The sequence below is a fragment of the Solea senegalensis genome, linkage group LG20 (genome assembly GCF_019176455.1).
Source record: "Solea senegalensis isolate Sse05_10M linkage group LG20, IFAPA_SoseM_1, whole genome shotgun sequence".
NCBI classification, from domain to species: Eukaryota; Metazoa; Chordata; class Actinopteri; order Pleuronectiformes; family Soleidae; genus Solea; species Solea senegalensis.
In genome coordinates this window covers 13,493,741-13,513,302 of record NC_058039.1, presented here as the reverse complement: position 1 = coordinate 13,513,302, position 19,562 = coordinate 13,493,741, and the positions used below count along the sequence as shown (strand labels likewise).

Here is a 19,562-nt window from a genome sequence, read left to right as displayed (position 1 = left end):
GCTACCTAGATTGTAAGAGGAAACATGTTGCCCTTCAAAACGACACACTTTTAATACTAATGTGTACAACTTTAAAGCTGCAGTATGTAACTTTTGTGTTGTTGTTTTTTTTATGTTATTATTCAGCCTCTGTTTGTTTTTTCGTGAACAGAAACGATCATCTGAGACCAGGCTCTGTCAGACAAAACTATCAGACTTGACGGAGAGAGCATCTGTGAGTATACAGCAGCAGAGCAGGGGCAGGCGGAGACAAGAAGCATTTATCCTGTCAGTCCTTTTGTTGACGCTTCATTCTGTTTGCACACTGCAAAAACAGCCCTACTAGAAATAACCAAATATTATTGTCTTGTTTTAAGCACATTTTGCTTGGCTAGAATACAATAAAACTACAAGTTTAGCCGCTTTCTGAATGCCTCTAAAACAACAAAAAAAAAGACAAAACTTGTCAAAATCCAGGAAGTGTTTATTTCAAATGACTCTACTTTTTCTTGATTAGGCCAAATTTAAGAATTTATACCTGAGATTGTTTTGATATTTACTACTATACACCCATCTGTGACAGTGAATTTCACTTTTGCATTTAACACAAGAGAGAAGAACAAGTTCAATTGTTCAAATAAGTCGTGTTGGGATTTCATGACAGCCATTGTTGTAATTTCAGCTTGTTACTGGTAACGTGAGCTGTAATACTTTATTAAGATAAAGTTAGATGTTTTTTTTTCTTAAAATGAGGTTATTTTCAAGCGCAAAAGATGCTTGACAGAATTTTTTTTTACACTAAACTGTGAAGATTTGCTCCTGGGTCAGTAAATAACAATAACTAGATACACATATATGATCATTTACAGCTGGGGAAAAAAGGCAGTGTAGGGGTTTATTTATTTACTTTATTTAAAGTTACTTCACTACAGCTTTAAATCTTAAAACCAGCTTCCACTGCTAATGAACCCCCGTGAAGGCAAGTACAGTAGATGCAGCTATAACATGTTTCTTCTCTTATTTCTACAGGCTACAGCAGCTCAAGTCATTAACTGGCAACATGTGCAACCAAAGAACAAAGAGATGAGATTTAAACTAGCTCTAGGAAAGTCAATTACTCTACTAAACTTCAGTCTTCAGCCTGAAAGAACCTCCCGTCTTTCTTTCTTTCTTTTTTTTTTAACTTCATCACTCTATAATCCCTCCTCCGGCCCTCCCTCTCCTTTACAACCAACCCCACTTACATAAGAGCGCTGGAAGTGTTTTCCAGCAGGACTCACTGCTGTGTGTGGAAACAGAGGGGCGGGCGTCTCAGGCTGTACACTGCCCATGGCCATCCCAGGAATGCATCCTCTCTGTGGGTCTGGGCCACAGCCAACCATGTGGCCTCCCAATGTCACCGAGGCGCTGGGACAGAACTGAGATGAAGTACTTTTTGAGGTTTCTTGTTTCCCCCCCCAAAAAACCCCAAAGGATGAATTTTGCTGCCACATTGGCCGTACATGCAGAGGTCGTCTAATACAGTGCTGCGCGCGCGGATTCTTTTCTTCTGCTTTTTATAGGTAGAAACCACAACAGTGCGCGTAATTATGAGATACAAAGTCATAATTGTAAGATACAAAGTCAAAAGTACAACATATTATAGTCATATTTATGAGATACTAAGTCAAAAAGGTATGCTATACTAACTCATAATTAAGTCAAAAGTTTAAGATACTAAGTCAAACGTATGAGATACTAAGTCAAAGGTATGAGATATTAGTCATAATTAAGTCATAATTATGAGATACTAAGTCATAATAAGTCCAAGGTATAAGATACTAAGTCATAAGTATGAGATACTAAGCCAAATGTATGATATACTAAGTTATAAGTATGAGATACTAAGTCATAATTAAGTCATATTTATGGGATACTAAGTCATTTATAGGTAGAAACCGCAGCAGTGTGTGTTGCTCTTGGCTGACTCACAGCTCTCTGATACAAATACAAATAGAGTTTTAGTCAGAAATATAATGAGTCCTGTGTCAGGCGGCGTGTGGAGCGCTGGCAGGATTCATCCACATGACACACTTCGCTCCGCTGTACCTGACATAAAGTGGTTTAGCTAACACTACCCAACACCTCCTGTTAATCCTATTTCAAATTGCACTCTCAAGCATGAAATCCTCTCACAAGAGGAAAGAAATAGTCAGTGATACAGTGCAGAGGTGTTACAAAGATAATCTTCCCCCCACCACTTTCCCCACACTGGCTTTCAGGCTACAAAAGCAGGCAGGTACAATTAAAGTGTTAGTTCAGGGTTTGGTTGTTTATTTTTTTTTTTTATGTGTGTTGTATGGTTGTATGAGATACTGACGCATAATGCCCAATCCCATAATGCAACCCTGTCGACAGCAACCATCCTGAGACACTGCAAATATGGCCGCAGCTACACAAGGAATAAAGATTTTAACCACTTAACAAAATCATTTTTGGTGCTATTATTGTGTTTATTGTTTGTTTTAGTGGTCATTTATTAAAAAAAATATCTACATACTGTATATATATATATATATGCTTGCTTATATGTACTCACATTAGACAATGCTTTTTTGAAAGAAGACTTGTTACCGTTTGTAAATCATTTACTCTTACCTAACCAAATTCCATAGAGAAAATCAACGTTTTAAGATTGCAGGCACACAGGGGCTCCTTATCTACTGCTGCCTCCTGAGGTAACTTTGTGTCACCTAAGTAAATTCAAACAAACACTTTCAATGACAGAAGTCACAAAATACCACATTTTAACTTACAAATGGAGGCAGCAGTCGATCAACAAGTCCTGTAAGCTGTGATGTAAAATCGTTGGTTTTCTCTATGGACTTTGGTGCAGAGAGTGAGCATCGTTTAACAAAGCTGCATAGAATTTTTAAAATATTCTATACTTAAGTAAGGGCAAATGTAGATTATGTGAAGGCCTCAGACTCCAAATATCCCTCTAAGCCAGGGGTCTCAAACTCAAATGACCTGAGGACCACTGAATGTCTAATCTGGCGCATGTGGCCCACGGGCCGCGAGTTTGAGACCTCTGCTTTAAGCAAGGGTCGTTTTCCTAAGGAGGAAAAAGTCAACGGGGTGAAGGTTGAAGTGAAATTCAGCTTGGAGTGAAATAAAAATTGCAACAGTATCTCAGTGTGTCAGCACATGGCGTGATTTGACCCGCTCCTTTAATGGTAGTTGCAGAAAGTTAATCATGTGAACTCTTGCAGGCCTTGTGGTCAGCTGACCCAGCACTGATCCCAGAAATCAGGCATGGGTCTGAACAGCCTCTTTTTTCTTCTGCTTGACCGTCAGGACTAAGAGTTCACAGGGAGCAGCAGCATGAACACGGCCTCCAGCCTTGAAGACAAATTAGGCCGCGCTTCAGACCTCACACCTGACCCTGGAAATGGAAGTAGAGGAAAAATGTATTCACTCTGTAGCAGCTGTTCTGGAGCTTTCAGGTAAATCACGTTCATTCTCATCAGCAGATGAAGTTTTCTCAGTTTTCATAAAATCGTGATGTGATATTTTTGAATTTTGGTCTCTCACACGCACACAAACTGTGGGTTAAATCTCCAAAAATGTGAGATTTTTTTTCTCATTCCCTTCTATTACATTTTTCAAAACACACATGTTTATTTACTTAAGTTTAATTACTGTTACTAATTCATGATTTATGTCTTAGATCAGGTCTTGATGTTCTGCCCTGTTACAGTCTACACTGATTTTCATCGGGTTGGCAGGACCCTGTGTTTTGTCACAAATGTGATGACACATTGTAAAAATCAATAAAAACCATTGAAATATGTAAAAAAAAAAACTTTCATAGTGAAAGTATTTGATCCATGTAACTAATGATTACTCATTTCATTTTTTCCATGTGACATTTGTGTGATTGTGTGGAAGAATGTGTCTGCCGTTTGGAAACAAGAAGGCACTACTAAGTCATAATTATGGGATACTAAGTCAAGAGTATGATATACTCAGTCATAATTGTGTGATGCTAAGTCATACTTATGAGATACTAAGTCAAAGTTATGATATACAAAGTATATAAGATACTAAGTCAGTGGGAATGAGACTATGAGATAGAATCTTATACATTTTTGATGTATTAACTTAATAATTATGACTTAGTATCTGACAGTAATGACCAAGTTGTGCCTCCTCTTTTTTTTTGAGTTTCCACATCGAGTCACTGGTCAAAAAACACAGTCTCTTGATTGTTTTCAAACTTTGTTTTTAAATGAACACATGAAGACAGTTAGTCTTCTGGCCGTCTCATGTTCATAAATGACGCTAATGCTCATGTTCTGGAGCGGTTTTCATATCGTGAAACAACACACGTCTTTGTTTTTTATTCATTCTTGGCAAAATAAATAAATTAAGAGTTGTGTCAGTGACAAGAGGGCACTCGACTTGTAAACGAAAGCCCAGCACTGGCCCCAAAACACTTGTTTTCTATGCAGAGCTCGTACATTTGTGATGTAGAAAAGATGTCAGAAAGTCACTGAAAATAACTTTGGAGGCAGGGGCGGATGGTGGCCAGTGAGGGCGCCGCTGGCAGACAGGAGGCAGGAAGTGAAGGCAGCAGGCCTCCTGCCTGTGACAGGGGGTGGCAGGGTGGGTGTCACCAGGTACCATTCCCCCTGTCTCCGTGTATCTCGGGAGATTCGGCTGGCTGATCAGGGACGACGGGACCGCTGCTCCCTACCTTCAGTCAGCTGTCACAGCAGCTTACAGCAGAAGACTAAAATATGTGAGTCACACAGCGAACCGGGGCCAGACACACGTCGGCTACATGCTCCGGCGTTCAGCGGCGGAGGGCGACGTCTGACACCACCTGTTCGTGTGCGGCCCGGGCACACGGGGGCTGACGGGAAATGATGTGGTGCTGAATTTAATTCCTCCATAATTCCCATTATGTCGGCGGTCACGGGTTAACACCGGGGAGTTAAAATGGAGGAATGAAAACACAACAACTTGGATTAGAGGGAGAGGAAGAAAAAAAAAAAAGAAGGAGTTCACAGGGTCGTATATCATTAAGCAATTGAGAAAGTTAATTAGGCAGCTCTGATAATTATTGCCATGGCAACCTGAGCGCACTCATGCAGATTTGATTAACGAGGTTGCCATTTATCTGTGCTGCTGCTCACAGAGGGGCCTGTGCGGAGCTCGAGGGCCCCCTAAAGGTGGAGGACGTGAAATTTAATGCCTTCTTCACAGCCACACTTATATTTCACTGAAGGAATATGAAACAAGCTGTGGCTAATGTTTCAGGAGAAGCAGCAGTTTATTGTGTCTCAAAAACAGGGATTTCTCCCTTTAAAATCACAGGCACGCTAAAATATTTCACTCTATGTTCACAGGAAATGACAAATGTCCAGTTATTGTGTCATTTTACAGTAAATAAACGCAAATTAAAAGCTGACATTAATGTAATGTTGTCGCAATTTCCTGTACAAATACTATTTTTTACAATAATGTCACAGCTATGCCATATATTACTGTGATTTAACAATAATAGAGCCAAGTAATCAGTAGGGACAGCTCCCACCCTGGCTCTGAGCTGTTTGACCTGCTGCCTTCAGGAAGGCGCTACAAATGTATTAAGTCTCGTACAAACAAATTCAGAAATAGTTTCTTCCCCAAAGCAATAACCATCCTGAACAGCCATATGCACTAACATCATAAATCTGTTTATCCAGACCACCATGTGCAATATGTGATACTATTTATTATTATTTATATATTTAACTCCCAGACTAGTGCACTTTACCTTTACTTTTATTTCACTTCTATTACTGGGCTCTATATTTCTTCTTTTTTTTCTTCTTTACACTGACTTTCTTTTGCGCTGATGTTGATGATGCTCCAATTTCATTGTACTGCTGTATAATGACAATAATGGCATTCAATTCAATTCAATTCAATTTTACTTACTTATAGTTTAAATATTAAGTTATATAATATTTAACTGTACCTATGTAATTCTGGACACCTTACTATACTAAGACATTTTGGTGACTTTTTAGACGACATATTTAACTATGACTTTATGGTGACTTTTTGAGCGATGGACAAGGAAATTCTTTATTTATCCATGAAAAAGCCTCCTGGAGCTGTGTTTTGTCAACTTCTCAACACGATTTTTGACGACATACCAATCTATGACTTTTTAGGACGACGTACTAAACTATGACGATTTGGTGTGATTTTTGACGAAATGATAAACTATCATTGGACAACATATGACTTTTTTGTGAGATTTTGGACAACACACTATAGTATGACTTTTCTGAGTGATTTTGGACAACATACTATAGTATGACTATTTTGAGTGATATTGGACGACATACTATAGTATGACTTTTCTGAGTGATTTTGACGACATAATATAATATGACTATTTGGTGGCATTTTGGACAGCATATTATAGTATGACTTTTTTTAATGATTTTGGACGACATATTATAGTATATGACTTGTCATTTTGACACATAATATAGTATGACTTTTTGAGTGATTTTGGACGACATACTATAGTATGACTTTTGAGTGATTTTGACAGTTGGAATCCACAAAGCCACTGTAGTAATTGATGAAATTAACCAAATCAAAGCTGCATTATCATCATCTCCTTTGAACTTCATGATCTACCAAGTCTGAGGTTTACTGTGGCATCTGTTGAATTTCATCTGCCTTTGATCTCTGCTCCCCCCATTCATTACTATGGGTAATTGTTTTGTGGAACTGTGATTTTGGACATGAAATGTGATAGGGAACTTCGAACTGTGGAGTGCAGCTAGATCTTATTGGAAAAATAATTTTTTGCAGTTTTTGTCAATTGTTTTCACCATGGTTAATTGAATTGATTATAAAAGTTTATTGCGAACAGTCAGTGTATTAGTTGCTATGGGTAAGATCCATTTATAACCTAGAAAATGTGAACTGTATGAAGTGCTAAATTAACTTGCCCTGTTTCTTTTCTCTCTTTTTTCACACTGAATTGGACTAAATACTTGAATGCAGCCTGGCATTATTTTTAACTACCAGCCTTTAGAAATGTAGAGAGTGAGGGAAAAAAAACCCACACAGTGTTTTATGTCGGTACTCTGAGTCTTGGGTCATTGTGAATTAGGTGGGAACAAAATACGGCCTAGCTTTTAGAGAGCGTGTTCTACTTGTTGGAACAGATTGTTCTTGCACTCCTCTTCAATTTTCATTTATTTTTGTCATTTCACTTCTCCCATGGTGTCTGCCTTCAGTCACAGTACCTGTGTGGCCCTGTTCCATGCACAATTCCAGGATTTAGTTCAATTGTACATCACATTAAAATTTGATGTCAGCAAGTGCACGTCTTGCAATGATGTAGGACGTGAGATTTTAAAAGTGTGAAACAGCAATACAACAATAGCTTTTTCAGCTGTAGACCTTGTGACACAGTTTGTAATTTCAAAATCATTATACAGGTCTATTTCCTGTTTCTTTAACAGGCTCTGTTATAATTTAGCTATTACTCATTAATGTTTTCCCCTCCAGCCTTTGGACCATGTCTCGTCCCCTTCCCTGTTCTCCAGTTGGAAAATTGTCCTGTGCCAAAAAAGCAACAAAAGCTTCTACCTGTGGAGTTTTAATCCCTGTCAGGGTTTTCACATAATCCTTTGTGTTTCAGATGTTGCTGTTTTTTCTAAATTTGCAGCACACTCAATCTGTGTGTCCCACATCAAAGACAGTTTTAAAACATGAAGATAAACAGCCAGATCTCCAGTAAGGAGTTTATCGCAATTAATTATCAATATTCATTAATTGGAAATAGCAGTGATTAATCAATTAATCAATAATTTAAATAATGAATCAGTTTGAGTAAGTTATTTCAAAAAAATAATGAGAATATTTACTAGTTTTACTATTCCGCTGACAGTGATTATTTTTGGTTTGTGGATTTATAAAAGAGTAATTTTACCATTTCCTCCCCTTTTGAGTTATCGATTAATTGAGATAAATAAGATTGATTGAGACTAGGGCTGAATGATTTTGAATAAATAACTCATTGCGATTATTTTGACAGTAATATTGAATGGGAATTTTTACATCATTATTCTCATTTTTATTCGGAAAAACATGTAAAATTATTATTGTGTGATATTTGTGCAGATCTGTGAGAAACAAAAATGTTCAGTCTGTAGAATAACGTGTGTTGATCAAGACAAAAATGTATCTAAAATTATATTTTGACACACATTTAGGCTTTGACATATAATGCGCCTCCTGTGATTTGAAAATTGCAGTAAGCTGTATTTCATTAAAATTTTGATTAATTGTTCAGCCCTAACCTTTTTTGAACCTTTTACCACCCTCTTCTAAAGAGGTCATGTTTTCATAACCAGTAGCCATCTGTCTGTATTATACAGTAGTACATGTGCACTCAGCTGACCTCTGGCCTGCTCTGTCCCGTCCTCGCTCTGTCTCCAGCACCTCTTAACAGTGTATGTGTGGCAACAACATGTCTGTGCCGCTGCTCACCGAGGCCGAGACGGTGTCCGCGACGGAGAAGGAGACCGCGGCGGTGAGTGGCACAAGTAACTTTGATGTTGTTGATGATCATGCTTGAAGATTCTAGTGCAGCAGTCAAATCTCTCTCTCTGTCAAACCATGGCATGGTAATGAAATGCAAATCATGAACTCAACCTGTCATTTGTATAAATATGCCGGGTGGCCTCGGACAAGCAGGGGAGAACAATTAGACAGTCAAGACACACAGTATTTCCACCACAGTGAGGAACTTGTTAAAGTGTAACTAAACCCTTAAACCACCTTTTTTTCAGCTGGAAACCAGTGTATCATGAACATGGAGCCATGCTTATTGATGCCTGTGGGTGTATGATGTGTTATTTTGTGAATGTCTTGTTTTTTTAAACTACTTTTTGAAGCCAAAGGCACATTTCAACTTTCATAAACAATATATTTTTCAACTTTTTGGGTTTTAGTTTAGCTTCACATCTAGCTGTGCCTCGGCTCTAGCTACACCTGTAGCTGCAACTCAGTAGACCGTAGTCATACAGATTAATATGCATTAATGCATTTGAATTGTGTGTAGAATTTCCATAACATAGATATGTTTATTTTAATAAAATCAAATAATCGTTGATACTGAACTTGTTTATATAATTGTCTGTGGCATGGTATATTTGTATAGCTGTGGTGTCACACCTGTAACTCCTCCTCCGGCCTATAGGTGTGGCTACAGATTCAGATCTGTGCCTGTAGCCACACTGGAGCAGTAGATGTAACAAGTGATGTACAGCCCTGCAGACACACTGTGTAGAAGCTCAGCTGAGTCTGAGTGTAAAAAATTAAACACATCTTTTTTATCAAGCTGTGTTCAGGTTGTGTGCAGAGATCTGCTGTAGAGCAGGATCAAAGCAGACTGTCACTACTTCAGCTCTGAGCCTCATCTTAAACTCTACACGGCAGAAACATGTTTTGATCTCTGCCGACTCAGTCGAAGCTTTGGTTTCGGGCCAACTCACAGCAAAATGGCAGCTTTTTTTTGAACGGTTGTTATTGCCTTTCATGGTGTCTCTGTGGGGAACTGCGTATGCGGGAACAGGCAGTGAGGAATTATCTTGGCAAGAAAGAGAGATTGGCACCTGTGTTTCTTTGTTTTGAAACTAGAAGGCACACTTGCAACACATTCTGTACACAAAGGAAGATGCGGTGTTTGGTAAACAGCCTTAAAATCTGAACAATGCTTTGTTTTATTTTTCAGCAAAGAGGAAAATAGGATTTAACATGGTGTATTTATACTTGGTGGAGATCACAGATGTCTCACTTCCAGTGTGACTTAACACAGTTGGAAATAATTTAAGCATGAAGTGTCTTAATAAATATGACAGGGTTCCCACGGGTCGTTGAAGTCCTTAGAAGTTTGTGAATTTGAAAAACAATTTAAGGCTCATGGAAGAGGGTTAAATAGACATGTGTCAATGAAAGAAAGAAGTTAAGTTGATATTTAGGCTAATGTCTCCCGCTACTGATGTGCCCTTGTTTTTTACGACGCCACCTACTGTTTCATGCGCACTGCATAGCTTAATGTACATAGACAAAACATTGAGTCATAATTACTTGCGGTGTTGTGGACACTGCCCACTGTCTCTCTCCGCCGTTGATGTGAGATTCCACGCAGAACAATGAGCGGATAAAGTTAAGCGAGAGAGAGCAAATGATGACGGGATATCTGGGGAATGCAAATTCAAAGATCTGTCTCACCAAAGAAAATGACAAAGACTGACTTTGACCAAGATCCCAAGGACAATCACTTGTCCAGATGCAGAGTGTACTGCAAATCAATAAGAGTGGACGCCATGGTCGAAGCGGCTCTTACAAGTTGCCCTTCCATCTTAAGCTGTGTCGGCACAATGAGTCCTTGAATTTGAGGGAATTTGTCCTGAAAAGTCCTTGAATTTGATGTCAACCTAGGTGTGGGAACCCTGATTCAAATATGGAATGTAGTATTATTTAAATTCTGGGAACAGAAAGTCCTGATCACTGTGTTTATGTTACAGGTGATCTTCCTTCATGGGTTGGGAGACTCCGGGTGAGTAAATAAATCATACGATTGTACTGTATATCAGGAACCAGGCCATAAAGTAAGGGGGAGAATTCACACAAGTAATTAGTCTGTCTCCGATTCTGTGAGGGTTTTGAATTTGAAAATCTATAAATTCTATGTATTTTGAAAACAATATATTGGATTTAGGCAAGATTATTTGCTTAATCAATGGAATGATGATATTCTCAAATCTTGTTTTGTTCACAAACCAAATGAATCCATTTGAATGGATCCTTTGTTATATAAAACATAGAAACCAGAAAATATTCACATTTGAGCTGAAAAATCAGAAAACTTTCAACCTAATTAATCCATTATCTAAATAGTTGACGTTTAAATTGGTAAACAATTAATAATCTATTATTTGGGTAATTGTTTGAGCCCTACAAGTGACCCTCACATAATTTAAATTCCTAAATTCAACCCTGGTTACTTTTACAGTTTTTTGTTTTATTAAATATTCACTCCCCCCTCCGTCCTTTTGAGGTGCATGGGGTTTAAATGTGGTACACATGTTGTGTAATTCCATAATAAACCGTAAACTGACAGTGCCAACAACCACTGGTTTGACGAAGGCTCTCCAATCGGCACTCAAAGCCAACTTCTCCACTCAACCTCGTGTTTTATGTTTTAAGTGCATAATTACACCTCAAGAACCTTACAAGCAACATTGATTTTCATACACTGTATTTGAAACTGGATTAAAACAAACTGAGCTGTTTTCTCTTTGTTTTCTGTCAGGCATGGGTGGGCAGAGTGTCTGAGAGGGATCCAGCTGCCTCATGTGAAGTTTATCTGCCCCCACGCGTGAGTCTTTCTTTTACTTGTAATTCATGCCTGTAAAACCATCACTTGTCAACAGGGAGGATAATTAATCACATCTGTGTGTGTGCGCATGCGTGTTTGGAGTGGAATAAACCTGACCTGTAAACAGATTATCTTAAAATCTTTCTGGTAAAATACCGTGTTAAAAAGATACATTTTCCGATTCATATAGATTTTTATTTTGGAAGATCCTAATACTATTCATAAAATCCTGAGATTGATCGTTTAGTACATGCCATTTCCTGTAGTGTCTGCATAAATCTCGCAATACTCACAATCACATGACTTGACGATGATAGTCTCAGGTGGCCACAAGCTCTTTGCTTTGATAAAACCAACAACTAAGTTAACAGTGGGTCTGTAGTTTTGTTTGTTATTTGTCACATGTGTCACTTATATGTCCACATGATATTTTTGAGATGCTTTGGTGTATTGTGACTGTTTCGATCTGGGATGGTTTAGTTTGTTACTGTCCACCATTGTCACCACAACATCACTGTTATCTACCTCTGTTGAGCAAACACCCCCTACTGGACAACGTGTGCATTACTTTAAAATGTCTGCCGCGTATCCAGACTGGATCTCCTACGACAGTTGCACTGTGTGGTCATGTTGAATAAAAAGTGCCTTAATGTAACTACTTTGAAATCGGTAATATGTTTTTAATGAAGCACCTGAATATTTTCTTATAATTTTATACAATTTGCAGCAATAATTCTGTGAAAATCTTGTTTTTAACCAAGCAAAAATTGTATGGAATGTGAAAAATCTCTAAATGACGTGCTACATTTGATTCATGGCTTCTGGTGATGTCATGTGCTGATTATCTTTTTTATTTCACTTCCTCCATTTTCTTCTTCCCAGGCCCAGAATCCCAGTCACTCTCTGCAGGAACATGATGCCTGCTTGGTGAGTTGGCGTGAAAACTGCCTTGAAGCGCAACACTAGATGCCATTGTTTCCTTGGAAACCACAATGGGCTCGCATATTGCCGTCAACAATACTGTGATTGTATCTATTGATTTCTTTGAAACGCTTGCCTCTGTATGTGTGCAGGTTTGACCTCATGGGTCTCACCCCCGAATCCCCAGAGGATGAATCTGGAATCAAGAAGGCAGCAGAAAACAGTGAGTTTAGTGTTTTTAAATGCCACTGATGTGACTCTCATTCAGCGTGCTGTATTCTTTGTCTGAGCCAGACACAGTCAGTATATGCTGTAGTACACCCCAAGAATTAAAAGAAAATAAAGACTGAGATAAGAAGACACAAAAGCCACACAAAGCAGCCTAGTTTTGCATATGAAGATTGAATGCCCTCAATCTTCCATCCCTGTCCACTCATATCATGCTTTCAATATAGAGATTTATTTAGCACCTGAAACTTCACCAAGTGATCAGAGTAGATTTTAAAAGTGACAGGAAAACCAGTGAGACGGCTATTTAATGTTCGATCTATTCTATTCATCACACTGATCCATTAAGCCTGAATTGTACTTCTGTGGAGATATTGTTCCTGGAATGGAATATGAGATCATGTGCACATGAGTGAAACGCTAGACTGACTCGGTCTTTCTCTTTTTCGTCTTCTTCCAGTCAAGGCCATCATCGAACATGAGGCTAAAAATGGGATTCCACCACACCGCATAATTCTCGGCGGCTTCTCTCAGGTATGCTTTGTGTTGCTTTGTGTTTGCTGAAAATCATATTCACTGACACAATGTTTGGAAATGTGTTTTACTCTTCTCACTTTCTCCCCCGATCTCTCTGTTTGCTTCCTCCATTCCTCCTCAGGGTGGCGCGCTGTCCTTGTACACCGCTTTGACCTGCCAGCATCAGTTGGCTGGTGTTGTCGCACTCAGTTGCTGGCTTCCACTTCACAGCAGTTTCCCATTGGTAATGTAACAGATTCAGTTCAAACTTGTGCTAATTTCATCTTCTGCTGACAATGGACATAGTCTATAAAAGTGGATGTAGTCTTCCGGTTGAAGCCTCGAGATTTTGACCGCTGCCATGTCAGTTTTTGAAACCAGAAGTTCACAGTATCACCTGCAGCCAATCTCAACTGTCAGTCACACTTGTTTGCACTCATATGTGCGGTAATTTATCATCTATTTACCTCAATATTGGAGCATAATTTATGATGTAGATTCATGTTCTATTAAAGAAGGCCTGAAACTAGTGATTGAGACAATTAATCCCCTCAAAAAGTGCAAACTGACATGAAAGATGTGAGAACTAAGAGCTAATTTTCCCATAGAGTTGTTTTTGTAACAAGTGGAGTCGTCCCCTCGTAGCTATCCACTGCTTCACTTTTCAAATGGGAAGTCTGCCATCTGTGTCCCACAGGGATCGAGCGGCAGCAAGAACCTGCCGATCCTGCAGTGCCACGGTGAGATGGACGACATGATCCCCATGCAATTTGGAGCCATGACGGCAGCGAAACTCAAATCTATAGTTAATCCTCATTTGATCACCTTTAATACCTACCCGGGGCTCTCTCACTGCTCCTGTCCTCAGGTACAAAAACACAGTCTGCTCTGCATTGATATGTTTGTTATGTGTGTTTTCCTTTTGGTATTTTTCCTCAGCAAATAGAACATCCGTGCAGATCCACTATGATTACATTACATGTCATTTAGCAGACGCTTTTATCCAAAGCGACTTACAATGGAATTGAGTACAATCAGCCAGGGGTGGAGTCGAACTTGCGACCATTGCGACCATGATGTCTTTCGCACACAGGGTACCGGTCTTAACCACTGAGCCACTCCACACCATATGATATGATATTGTTAGTATATGTTTTAGGCTTATTCAATTCTGACTAACTAGTGGAAAAATGTTCTGAGTTTAATAACATCGGACGTTAGAAACAAGTCAACTGTTATTAGCAATATCAGTCAATAAAAATGCTCTACACTGTATTTTGCACACGCACACTGAAGTTTAATTTCCTCGGATAAATATTGAATAGTTCTATGTATATAACAATGTTTTACTGTGAAACTAATATGACAGAGGTGCAACTAACAGTAAAAACAGAGGTGGAATCCCATGTCAAGATTGCTGAGGTTGCTCAGGCTTTCAGATTTGGAAACCCAACTTGGGGGAGCATTCCTGTTGATAAAGGTTGAAGACCCCAGTGTTGGCACTGGAAGAGGCATGAGCGCAATGGGGGCGACACGAGAATCAAACTGAACAATGCCAAACTGTACATCAGTTCAAAAGATTTGCAAATCCTGGACATGCGTTAATCTCCAACACTTAGCAACAGCAATGTCTAAAATCTCAATATTAAATGGAGGAGTCTGCTGTATCACAACCCTTTCCGCTGTGTTTCAGTTCATGCAGGAAGTACTGAACGATTTTGTGAACAAATCTTAATAAGTAACTGATTCTAATGATTCAGTTCCCTGAAAACATTTTTTTAAGAAGTTTAAAATGACTGTCTTACTGCGTCCAACTTCAGCAGCAATGGCACGCTGGTAGAGGCCTTGTTGATGCAGCTCAACAACACGACTGCGTTCAAAGAGAGACAGTTTTTTTGCCTTTGTCATCAGGAGGTCATGACAGTGTGGATACCTGACAGAAAATGGCACTGAATCCACATTTTTTGCGAAGATTTAGGCTTTTAAAGGCTGTGGTCTTAAACTTTTGATCAGCTGATGAACAGCCTATTTCAGTTGTTTGCAATAAATTGCTTACTCAAATTTTTCTTTTGTCTCACTCCGATTTCTTCTTTTTGCATTTTGAAGCACAATTTAGAACCTTCTTAAAATCCAACAGTGCAAAATGTAAATTCTTACAATTTTTCAACTGGTCTTAAAATTTTGATCAGGAGTGTATAAAACAAAGTCACAGCAGTTTCATGCAGCAGTGCAGCGATGACTCTGCCCACGTACTAGGAGGTACTATAGTAATGGAAAACCAAACGTTTAGAGTCGAGCCGTGACCTGCCGAGGTGATACTATGTAGTGGAAAAGCGCCATTAGTTTCACCTAAGTCGAGGTGTTAAACAGGGTCATTGGGGTCACGTTAAGAAACAGAGTCTACTATTGTTTGAGTATTGGAGTTCACCTTTGTTCTCTGTGTGAGTGTTGATCCTTTAAGGGAGATGGCTGAGAGTTGTGTGATGGCTTCTTTTCATTCCTTTTTCATTGTCGTCCCTGGCCAGAATACATACGCACATACTCATTACAGCTGAGATGAGCTGGCTCCTCTGTGCTGTGCCATGTATTTATGCAGTGATTGTTTGGTCTCCTCAGTGTGAAGTTCAGGACAATTCTCATTACATTTGACTGCATTAATCACACTGCTGTGTTTATACTGCTGAGTTTTGTCTCTGGGATGATCAGGTTTCGGTGATTAAGTGTTTTGAATTTGAAGTGTAATTTTCTCAGAGACTCCCAAAAAAATATTGCCCTATTTATTACTGTTTTCTACCTTGTCTGATATTCTGACTTGTTCTGGAGGGTTTGATGAAGGCCCAGTGTGGGGAGCCACATATTTAAGGTTCTTCCCTGATGTGTTTCTGTTCCTTCACCATACCCTCCTTTGTTGTTAGAGTTGCTAATGTCATTTTAATGGGAATTGTCATGAACTGTAGGGAAACAAATAACCACTGCAGTCACAGGTCCATTTGCACACAATTAACTAAGGAAGAAGATTCTGATTATTTTTCTATTCCATTCAATTATACATTTGAAGTAGACGTGGGTCTAAACTTTGAATCAAAGCTGCAGGTCATTGCTGCTTTTTAGGAACAAAAACATTATTTTAATGTAAAGGAAGCTGGATTTTATGCAAGTTCATACAACAGAATTTAGTCCTCACTAATAAGATTTTGATGATTAGACTTAGATGACTCATGTTGTTTTGTACCTTTGACTTTATTACCCAAGTGTCAGGCACGCAGTAACTGACTGTAAAATAAAGTCTTTTCAAAACATACACTAAAATGTCTGTAATTCGTTGCTGTACCAACACCGTTTCTTCTGTCTTGCAGGAGATGGCGACTGTAAAGGAATTTGTCGAGAAGTATTTGCCCCGGATCTGACCTCACCTCATCTAAACTCCACTGTAACCTCCCTGAGACACTGACCTTTCACCCCTAATCTCCCATTCTCCCCAAGGAAACAGCCATGAGCACCCCACCCCTTCCACATAAACACACACACGTAATAACAATAAGTTGATTTCACCCTGCTAATCCAACCATGCGCTTGTCGTCTATATCAGTTTCAGCAGACTCATAGCCAAGTGCTTGCACTAACAAGTCTTAGCCTTTTGGAGGAAGAAAGCGCTGATAAATTTCCATTGGTTTTATAAAAGTCTCTGTCTGTCGCCTCTACCGTAACCCGAGTCATTCTCCAATTTGCCTCAAATTTTGGCTTCATCATAGCTTCATTTTCTTTTTGAACTTCCACTGCTGTGATTTTACCTTTGGCGTCGCTCCGATCATTTTTAAGACATTTAGTGGTTAAACAGTGGTGTGTGATTTACTGTGTGCGAACACACCAAGCCGCAGATTGATTTCACCTCCAGTTAATTTCTATGCAGAAAAATAGTTAAAGAGTTAACATTAAGTGCAACTTTGATACAGAAGGCTTAGAAACGGTAAAAAGATGCATTGTTCTGGAAATATTTGTGCTTTTTAACTGCATAGCAGAGACAGATTTAGTGAGGTTAAAGCTGCAGTCAGTGATATGTTTTGGTTAGTTTTTAGAAATACAACAATAACAAAACAGAAACACATTACAATGATATAGATCAGACATGTGATAGCTGTCAGAATATAGAGCTATTTAAATGTAGACATTAACTCAAGGATTTCACTGACCGCAGCTTTAATTGAGAACATTTTCAAGAAAACTCTGTCAATCGCTGTTGTCAAACCACTAATGACGCTAGCTTCTGCAGTTTATGTTTACAGCCCTGCACATGCTAATTCCTGATCCTGACCCCTTATTTGTGACAACTGAGTCAATGTCACGTGGTTAAATTTGGTCCAGGAGCAACATCACTCACTCCATTCCACCACCTACTGCCCCAAAATAGTGCACTGCAGCCTGTCCAGGCCTTAAATGTTAATATTTTCTCTTCAAACGCCTCTTTTAATATATTTCCAACATTTTTATGACTTTTTAATGAATGTGATTAATCATGTTGAGTCATTATATGGAGAAAATCCAAGTTAAATTAAAGAAAGATAATCAACAGCTGCATTTGTCACCCTAAGTTATTTTATTCAGCTCTGATCTTGTCAGTTAATTTATATTTGAAATGAGTTGCATCAGTCCAAGTGGTCGCAGACCCTCACATAGGCAGCACGTCATTTCTCCCACTGACGCTTCATTTATCAAACATTCCCTCCCCACGAACAGCCTCCTCTTCATTAAACCTATTTGTTTAACAATAGTTTCCGTTCTTTAAAACTGCAGTAATGTAATCCTCCCTCCTCCATATGATCTTCCGCACCAACAAAGCAGTCCTGAGTTTAAACTAACACACATTTATCCACAAGAAAACAAGAAAATATTCCCTTATCAGCTTACTCTTTGGCAATTTACTGTAAACAACTAATGTAACATATAGAAAACATTTAAAGTTAAACCCAAAACTATTGCTTATTTAAAAAATAAAATAAAATAAATAAAGGCTGCACACCGAGAGGGCTATGGCAAGAAGCAGATCCAATGTAAGTGTTGGGGGTGATTTTACAAACAAAGAAGAAATTAAATGATGAAAAGCTTGTATTTCTTGGACATAGTGTAACTGAGGAGTGCTGTGTGCATAAGCGTAAATATATCAGGTGTTCCGCGTTTTTCTTTGTGAATGTAAATTTTGCTCTCCTCGTGATTTCCTGTTCTGTACTGCTGTTATTAAACCAGATTTTTAAAACAAACAAACAGTGGGGAAAGACATCAGTTTTGATTGTTGTTAACAATTTAATGAATGTCTGTAACTCCTTGAGTGGGTTTTTATTTTCTAGCATCACTCGAAATCTCAGATGCAGCCCGGTGTTTTTGTTTGCTTCTCTGTATTTAGTTTACCCTTTGACACCTTTTACGTCTTTTTAATTATTTGAAAAATGTTCTTAAGTGTGACGATGCTGCACGGTCTTGTGTTTTCATCCAGGGTTGTATGTTGTAGATTTAATCTTTTTTGTTTTGTTTTGTTGTTGATTTTGCTATTTGTTGTGTTTCGTCACCGTTCTCGTCTCCTACTTTTTGTGCCTGTTTATTATAATGACCATTAAGAAAACTTGCTGAGGTGAGACTGATGGTCTTAACAATAATTTCTTTCCTAAACACCTGTATGCGAATTAAATGACCGAAAAATAAAAATTGACTTGAGTTGAGCATTTTTTTTCTATACTCATGTTTACAGATTTGGTGAAGGAGAGAGTTCAAACTTAAGTTTAGAATATACAGGACACAGCAAACACAGGTAGGCTTTAATTTAAAGATTGTTAATTGCTACTAAAATCAGGTCTATTTCCACTGTTTTCACAATTGTAGACACATTTTTTTTTTGGGGGGGGGCAGATGGGCACTATAGTAAATGATTTCTCTACTTGTGTCTACACCAAATGCGATTTAAGTGAAATTAAACAAAAAGTCGAAGATACACATCTTTGTGGAATCTTCACTTTTCATTTATCTATTTGAAAAATGTCATTTGTAGGAAGGTTTTTTCCTGTTTCAAATGGATCACTGCAAACCTTGTGCTACCATTTTACCCATATAAATTATATATTATGACAAACCATTTCACAGGAATTATAAACTCTAACTTCTCTTATTAATTAATAAAATGAAGAAAAAAACACCCTTAGCAATGATTCAAGAGAAAGGATTAAAGGCAGATTTCCCCATAAATAAATAAGGAGCAAACATCAAAGGCAGAGCATAGTTCCATTTGCCATGAAAAATACATGATGAAATAGAAACGTGGTTGAAACTTTCAATGGGTTACAAGACTTGAGAGCATGTGGACCAAAAAGCAGGAACATTTAAAATATCTCCAGTAATTTGGTTGATTTTATGTAATCGCCCACCCACCAACCAAATTCAAAAAAGGTCGCATCAGCAGACTGGCTCTGGTGACTCCTCCTGCCGA

At 38.5% G+C, this 19,562-nt stretch overlaps 1 protein-coding gene across 1 annotated transcript; it reads left to right on the top strand.

Annotated features, from left to right (window-relative positions):
- The first annotated feature begins 6,579 nt into the window (after positions 1 to 6,579).
- On the top strand, positions 6,580 to 18,801 carry lypla2 (lysophospholipase 2). Its single transcript, XM_044052395.1, has 10 exons — positions 6,580 to 7,773; positions 8,479 to 8,572; positions 10,572 to 10,603; positions 11,360 to 11,425; positions 12,308 to 12,352; positions 12,499 to 12,569; positions 13,035 to 13,108; positions 13,233 to 13,334; positions 13,788 to 13,958; positions 16,447 to 18,801. Exons 2-10 carry the CDS (start codon positions 8,495 to 8,497, stop codon positions 16,495 to 16,497), a joined length of 690 nt encoding a protein of 229 aa, XP_043908330.1. The 5' UTR covers positions 6,580 to 7,773; positions 8,479 to 8,494; the 3' UTR covers positions 16,498 to 18,801.
- Positions 18,802 to 19,562: the final 761 nt, after the last annotated feature.

Coding starts and splice junctions, on each gene's coding strand:
- lypla2 (XM_044052395.1), top strand. CDS start 8,495: ATGTGTGGCAACAACATGTCTGTGCCGCTGCTCACCGAGGCCGAGACG. Junction 10,604..11,359: donor CATGGGTTGGGAGACTCCGG/GTGAGTAAATAA, acceptor GTTTTCTGTCAG/GCATGGGTGGGCAGAGTGTC. Junction 13,335..13,787: donor TTCACAGCAGTTTCCCATTG/GTAATGTAACAG, acceptor TGTGTCCCACAG/GGATCGAGCGGCAGCAAGAA.